The sequence below is a fragment of the Lucilia cuprina genome, chromosome 2, assembly GCF_022045245.1.
Source record: "Lucilia cuprina isolate Lc7/37 chromosome 2, ASM2204524v1, whole genome shotgun sequence".
In the NCBI taxonomy this organism is placed as follows: domain Eukaryota; kingdom Metazoa; phylum Arthropoda; class Insecta; order Diptera; family Calliphoridae; genus Lucilia; species Lucilia cuprina.
In genome coordinates, this window is record NC_060950.1 from 13632166 (window position 1) to 13639847 (window position 7682).

Here is a 7682-nt window from a genome sequence, read left to right on the forward strand (position 1 = left end):
CTAGACTATAGACTAGACTATAGACTAGACTATAGACTAGACTATAGACTAGACTATAGACTAGACTATAGACTAGACTATAGACTTGACTATAGACTAGACTATTGATTAGGGTATAGACAAGACTACAGGCTAGACTATAGATTGGACTTTAGACTAGATTAGACTATATACAACTTTATCGAGTATAGACTAATGTTTATTAACTTAACTATAGGCTAGATTAGACTAGACTATAGACTTCATCAAACACTTGATTATAGAGTCAAGTCTATAGTATCTATATCTTTCTATTTTCTATTACAAAGTACAAGTCAATTTAAAATGTGAACAAAACGAATTTTAATCTTTCCGAAGTAACTATGTCATTCCCAAATTAATATTAAGAATCTCTTATAATACAGCAATTTTTATATTAGAAGGAAATCGTATTCCCAATGATTGTTAAGAAAAAAATGTGAAAAAATCTCATGCAATTGTTAATAACGATATGAACTTAATGTAAATTAGTCATGCCATCAACACAATACAGCAAACAAATAGACAAACAAAATGATAAATGCAAAATAGAAACAAAAATTCGAAAAAAAACAAACAATTTACATACCAACTGTCTCTTCGGTGGTGGTAGAACATAATGTTGTAGTCGTTGTATTCAAATGATCTCGAACAGAATCGACTGTTATATCACCCATAGAACTGGTAATAGTTTCATTAGCTCGATTAGGTGAATTACCCTCGCCTATACCATTAGTTAAGCCGGCGGCATGATCAATATTAACTTCACTAGTTTTCGCTGAAGTTGCAGAGCTGGAGGTAACGGTAACTGAACGTTTTGTGGCGGTAGGAACTTCATTATTTCCTTCATCCTTAACTGATGCCTGATCAGCAGTTTCATTGTCTGCAGATTCTTCGATAGTTGGTAAAGGTTCGATGGTGATGGTGCCCTCTGGATTAACAACCTTTGAGGTGGCCAATGATATGCGTTGAAGTTCCGAGGAAGACATCATGTACAAAGCTTCGCCAGCATTTGTAAAGCAAAGAGAGGAAATGCCACTGTAAAAGGTAATAAGATATGTTTAATGTTTCATTGCTTTATTATTGACTTAATAGAAACTTACTTTATATCCTCTCTTCTGACAGCAGCAGCATTTAATTGTCTCTTTAATTCCGGCACAGAGAGTACCATAATATCGCCCAAATTTGTTAGACAAATTAAAGCCATTTCTTGATAATGTTCTCCAGCCACACCACCACCAACTGAGGCCACACTTGTATTTGCGGGTTCATTGTTCTCTTGTGAACGTGTTGATTTAGTGGGTGAACTATTAGCCATAGCACCTTGTATAATTTCGCTGGGTACACGACATGAGAATGAACCAAAATGTATGCGTCGGACACGAGCCCCTTCGTTAGCTGTCAATTTATATTTGTTAATGGGTTTCAATTGAGGCAGAGAAAATACTTTGAACTGTTCTTCGGAGGCGATTAGCACACGATGTGGTTGTGTACCATTACCACCGCCCAGCTGGTCTACCGGACAGCCAGTGGCATCGATTACAGCAATACCTACAACAGGGGCACGATGTTTAAGTTGAATTTCTTTGGCTAACTGAGCAGAGACACGACGAGGCGGTGCTGGTGCGGCGTCTCCACCAGTCGGAGGCACAGAAGTGGCGGCCGTTTGTGCAGGTGGCAAATGTAATAAGAAAACAGAAACCGTACTGGCATTTGTGGCCGACCACAAGGTGGGTGATGTAATGTTGACTGTTAAATTGTTAATTAATTAATAATTTTGCTTCAAATACAATGTTTTGCGATAAGTTAACTCACCATTTGTTATGTAAGTCTTGGCAAAGATTAAACAACGCACCATAGAGCCCATGCCATCATCGGCAGAAGATCTAGCTTCAACCTGGCGTTCTACAGGTCTAGCCTCAAGCTGTAAAAGATTTGCCAGGATAATTTGTAATAAATTTTTAAATATTTCTAAGACAACAACTTACTGTAGTGGGCACTTGATTGGAGGGGTTATTGCGAGTTGAACGTCCTTTTCTTAGTTTACGGAATGATTCTCTTAAAGATTTCTTAAAAGATTTGCGGCGTGACAACTGTTCACCGGCACCAGTGAGATCTAAACATATAAATTCATTAACTTTCTTTCCTTAGATTACTTATTAAACATTTAACTCACCGTTGGGATTTAAAGTGCAACGATGGAATACCGGTAGAAAGTTATTGAAATCAAATAATACTAAACCATGTGCCGTACCACCAGCTACTAAACCCCAAGCAGCTTCTAGCGCCAAACAAGTAATACTAGCAGGTGGCAGTACCTGCAAGACCCCAGTTATATGTACTCCCTCATCACCAACCGGTTCAGCATTGACTTCCAATAGATTACTGCGTACATTTAATTGATCGTGTCCTTTCCAAACGAAACCATCACGATCACTAACCAAATTCATAGAGCTGACTTTGAGCGGTGTTTTATTTTCCTCATCACTTTCGAAGTGTGCAATAACAATTTGTCCGGCTGTACCACCGACAATAAGACGACCTGTTTTAGGACATAAAGCGATTTTCTTCACCGCCAAACGTGGATCATCCGAATAGGGATCGAATAAACCCGCCTTACGGAAGGGTGGCTCGGATTCGTCTAATGGTTCGGAGTTTTCTGCTGGCAAATCATCGTGATTTTCGTGACTGAAAAGTAAGAAAATTATTACAGCAGTTTTTACTGAAAAATCAGTTTTTACACAAAAACTCAGTTTTTATTGAAAAACCCGGTTTCTACACAAAAACTCAGTTTTTACACGAAAACTCAGTTTTTACACCAGAACTCAGTTTTTACACCAGAACTCAGTTTTTACACGAAAACTCAGTTTTTACACAAAAACCCAGTTTTTACACAAAAACTTGGTTTTTACACAAAAACTTGGTTTTTACACAAAAACTTAGTTTTTACACAAAAACTTGGTTTTTACACAAAAACTAGATTTTTACACAAAATCTCAGTTTTTACACAAAAACCTAGTTTTTACACAAAAACCTAGTTTTTACACAAAAACCTAGTTTTTTCACAAAAACCTAGTTTTTACATAAAAACTCAGTTTTTACACAAAAACTCAGTTTTTACACAAAAACTTGGTTTTTACACAAAAACTTGGTTTTCATACAAAAACTCAGTTTTAACACAACAATTTAGTTTTTACACAAAAATCCAGATTTTTACGAAAACTCCCGGTTTTTACTCAAAAACTCAATTTTATCACGAAAACTCAGTTTTACAGAAAAATTTAGTTTTTACACAGAAATTTAGTTTTTACACAAAAACTCAGTTTTTACACAAAAACTCAGTTTTTACACAAAAACTCAGTTTTTACACAAAAACTCAGTTTTTACACAAAAACTCAGTTTTTACACAAAAACTCAGTTTTTACACAAAAACTCAGTTTTTACACAAAAACTCAGTTTTTACACAAAAACTCAGTTTTACACAAAAACTCAGTTTTTACACAAAAACTCAGTTTTTACACAAAAACTCAGTTTTTACACAAAAACTCAGTTTTTACACAAAAACTCAGTTTTTACACAAAAACTCAGTTTTTACACAAAAACTCAGTTTTTACACAAAAACTCAGTTTCTACACAAAAACTAAATTTTTACACAAAAACTCAGTTTTTACACAAAAAAAAATAGTTTTTACACAGAAACTTGGCTTTTACACAAAAACCCGGTTTTTACACAAAAATACAGTTTTTACACAAAAAACTAAGTTTTTACACGAAAACACAGTTTTTACACAAAAACCCGGTTTTCACACAAAAGCTCAGTTTTTACATAAAAACTTAGTTCTTACACACAAACTCGGTTTCTACACAAAATCTAAATTTTTACACAAAAAACACAGTTTCTACACAAAAGTTTTACTCACCCAAAGAGTGAAGCAGTTTTAAAATTATAAATTGGTTTCAAAACCACACCAGTACAATCCCAAAACTTTACAGAACCATCTTCATGACCCGTCAATAGAATCTCATATTCTTGAGGAGATGTTTCCTCGCCATCTTCCTCTTCGTCAGGCAATGTTCCACCATTAATAGGCCACTCAACATTGCTGTAATGTTGATCCTGTTCCTCACCAGCTTTAACAATTTTCTCATAAACTTCAGCAGTTACTTGTGAACACAAATAATTGCACGTTACTGCTGAGGCATGTACAGAATGTAGATAAGGAGCTTTAATTGGTGATACCTTGGGATCGGTTAAATCAAAGGCACAAAACTCTTCCTCGAGAAGAACAATAAGAACATCAGCATTGTCGGTTTCGTCGGCAAAGGTGACAAAAAAGTCAATAACTTTAGAGGTAAAATCTAAACAAACTTTATTGCCATCTGAAGCATGAACCGATATACAGTTGTGATCACCATAAGCAGATCTAGGCATGCCACCCGAAAATATTGAAAGTTCTACGGATCTAAAGGATTATAATAAATTAGCCATGGAAATTAGTTGTTGATAATGTCAACAACAACTTACCCTCTTTTGCCTTTAAATAAACGATTTATACTCTTACAGGGATCAGGACCATAGGGTACATAATTAACATTTTTGGGTGGATCTGAATTGGTTAAATTCCAGGTGGCAAATGAACCATCAGCATGATACCAAGTAAACTGAGAACCAGAGGCATTCAAAAACAAACCCACACTTTGACCATGACCAGGTGCTATATAGGTTTTCAACACCGATGATGTTTCCAAATCCCACAATACACACAAGCCTCTATTGTAGGCAATCAATAATTTATTACGTTCATTGGGCAGTTGACGTATAGCTTCAATTGCACCAGGATTTAATTTATACGATGGTGGTATTTGTTCCATTACCACATCGTGGTATATAACCGGTTCTCTTACGGCATAGGTTTGTAAATCGAATTGATAAACATTGCCACCTTCTGTACCAATCCAAACAATATCTTTGTTTAGTGAACAACAAAGAGATGATACCTTTTTCAATTTGCCATCGAATGATAATACTTTAATAGCCACCAATGTTGCACCAGATGGTTCCCATAGAATCAATTGATTTGCTGCAGTTAGCGACAATAGTCTACCCGTACCATAGACCCACTCAATTAATTGTATATTGAGCTCAGCTCCGGAATTACTAGTAAAAGTATGTTGACCATAAAATTCAACACCTGGCTGTCCGAATACTTTAACAGCTCCTGTTTGTGTGCCAATGGCCATTAATTTCGATATCGGATCATAGGCCAATGTTGAAGGTTTATGTGGAAATCCATGTTGAGTAGTCTGTAATGAGAAAGTTGTGTAGATTTTGTTTTAATATTTTTTTTTATTATTTTCAAAAATACATATGTATGTTGTTTGTGTGAAATTAAATTACATTTGTATATGATTATGTTGTTGTTCTTTTTTTTACCGTTCTGCACTAATTCCGCAAAAGATCTATGAATGAGCAGTAAACAAGAATTGAATTAGAACCACTGCTGTTGAAACTTAAAACATAAAAATCTTTTAGGGCGGGTTTTTCAGATAAAGATTATCTACATTCTTTGTTTAAACCTAGTTTAATATATGTTTTGTGTTTATCATTAATCACTAAAGTTAATGATTATCTTAGTTTAACTTAGGGCGGGTTTCTTACTTCTCAGTTAAACTAGGCTTAACTTGCTGTTAGATTAAAATCGCCGATGATTGTGTTTTTCAGTTTTAGATTAAAGCTCAGTTAACATTGTTAGTATTGCCAACTTTTCACTCAAAAACATAAACAGTGAAAAGTTGGCAATACTAACAAAGTTAACTGATCTTAAATCCATAACTGAAAAATACAATCAGCTGTTAAAGTCCTCCTTAATTTGTTCCGAGTGTAATCTAACTGCGTAGTAAGAAAGCCGCTATAGTTGTTATTGGCCAATTAAACCTAAGTTATAAATGAGAACACACAATCAACAAAAACAATAAAATAATGAATTCGGAAGAAGAAAAACTTAATATTTTAAGTAAATTGCGTTTTAATGGTCTCTCACCAGGGTATAAACAGTTGAGGTTAAATGGTTTCCACCAGTGTTTAAAAAGTTGAGTTTTAATGGTCTCCACCAGTGTATAAACGTTTGAGTATTCTATGGTCTCCACCAATAAAACATAACCTCACTTGAGGTGATACGTAAGCACAAGGTTAATGTAGACAACATATAACTTTGAACAGTTATATGAAGTAATACACTACACCATAGGGTTCTATAAATCGACTTTCAAATAATCGAACAATCGACTTTTTTTCGAAAAAAGTCGAAGTCAACTATTTTGTTCCAAAAAGTCGATAACTCGACTATCGTCTATGAAAAAAGTCGAAAAGCCGACTTTGTAAATAAAAGTCGAAAAGTAGGAAAAAGTCGGAAAGTCGAAATAAGTCGGAAAAAGTCGAAAAAAGTCGGGAATAGTCGGAAAAAGTCGAAAAATTCGGAAAAAGTCGAAAAAACTAAAAAAATTGCAAATAGAAAAAATATAAATAAAATTTGTTTATTATTAATAATAATAATAATAATAAATAATAATAATAATAATAATCGAAAAAAGTCGAAAAGTCGAAAATAGTCGAAAAGTCGAAAAGTCGAAAAGTCGACTATTTATAAAATAAATGAAAAAAGTCGAAAAATCGACTTTTAACTAAATGCAAAAAGTCGACTTTTCATAAAATGCAAAAAGTCGAAAAGTCGACTTTTCATAAAATACAAAAAGTCGAAAAGTCGAATTTTCGTCGAAAGCCAGGTAACAAACATAAGCCTGAACGCGTTTAAGAAATAATCGCGATGACGCGAGAGTTGTTTCACAACTCAGACCTGGATTACGAGTTAAAAAACTGATATTTGCAAATGAACAGCTGTTCATTGTTTATGTTTTTGAGTGAAAAGTTGGCAATACTACTCAAGTTAACTGATTTTAATTCATAACTGAAAAACACAATCAGCTGTTAAAGTCTGACTATATTTGTTCCAAGTTTAATTTAACAGCAAGTTAAACCTAGTTTAACTGAGTAATAACAAACCCGCCCTTTGTTTTAAATAAATCTTTATAAACATATGAGTACATAGATACACAGCTGTATCTACTACAAATACTATAAATGAACGTTAAACATGTTCTAGTTAAATATAATGACACAAAAAAGGTACATAATGATGTATATAAATGTACAACAAAACATTAACTATAACGACTTCCAAAAACGGAAATTAACGAAAATAATTGTCCAAATTTTATTTAACACACAAAACTCTTTAAGCTAAAGATTTCTTCTGGTTTTTTTTTAACAAATTGACAATTTTTAAAACAAATTTTTTGATTTTCACTTTTTTGTTTTGTTGTAAAATAGTTTAATAGTAAAATTGCAAATCAACTTAAACATTTGTTTAGATGCAAAAATAAAAAAAAACAAACAAACTTTCATTATGCTATAATCCATCCATATTAAACAACTTGTTATTATTTTCCGGACAAAAAAAAGTAATACCTTTTGAACTCTATGACCACCATTAATAGCATCTTCTCCGTCTTCACCAGCAGCGACAAAACGTAATATATTATAAAAACCTTCTGTATAAAATAACATTTTTTAACTGATTCGCATGGTTTATGATACAAAACTAAAA

General features: G+C 33.5%; 1 protein-coding gene across 1 annotated transcript; it reads right to left on the reverse strand.

Annotated features, from left to right (window-relative positions):
• Nucleotides 1–584: 584 nt before the first annotated feature.
• Nucleotides 585–7682, reverse strand: LOC111677642 (lethal(2) giant larvae protein). The gene is made up of 8 exons (XM_046954050.1): nucleotides 7544–7682; nucleotides 4544–5322; nucleotides 3939–4481; nucleotides 2195–2706; nucleotides 2007–2134; nucleotides 1834–1942; nucleotides 1122–1767; nucleotides 585–1056 (listed from the first exon to the last, which is right to left on the reverse strand). Exons 1-8 carry the CDS (start codon nucleotides 7640–7642, stop codon nucleotides 600–602), a joined length of 3273 nt encoding a protein of 1090 aa, XP_046810006.1. The 5' UTR covers nucleotides 7643–7682; the 3' UTR covers nucleotides 585–599.

What these genes read in the sequence shown, in the direction of transcription:
- LOC111677642 (XM_046954050.1), bottom strand. Translation starts at nt 7,642, where the DNA reads ATGTTATTTTATACAGAAGGTTTTTATAATATATTACGTTTTGTCGCT. An exon ending in AAAACTGCTTCACTCTTTGG is followed by an intron (nt 2,707 to 3,938) that starts GTGAGTAAAACT and finishes CTTACTTTTCAG; the next exon opens with TCACGAAAATCACGATGATT. An exon ending in GTCAGAAGAGAGGATATAAA is followed by an intron (nt 1,057 to 1,121) that starts GTAAGTTTCTAT and finishes TACCTTTTACAG; the next exon opens with TGGCATTTCCTCTCTTTGCT.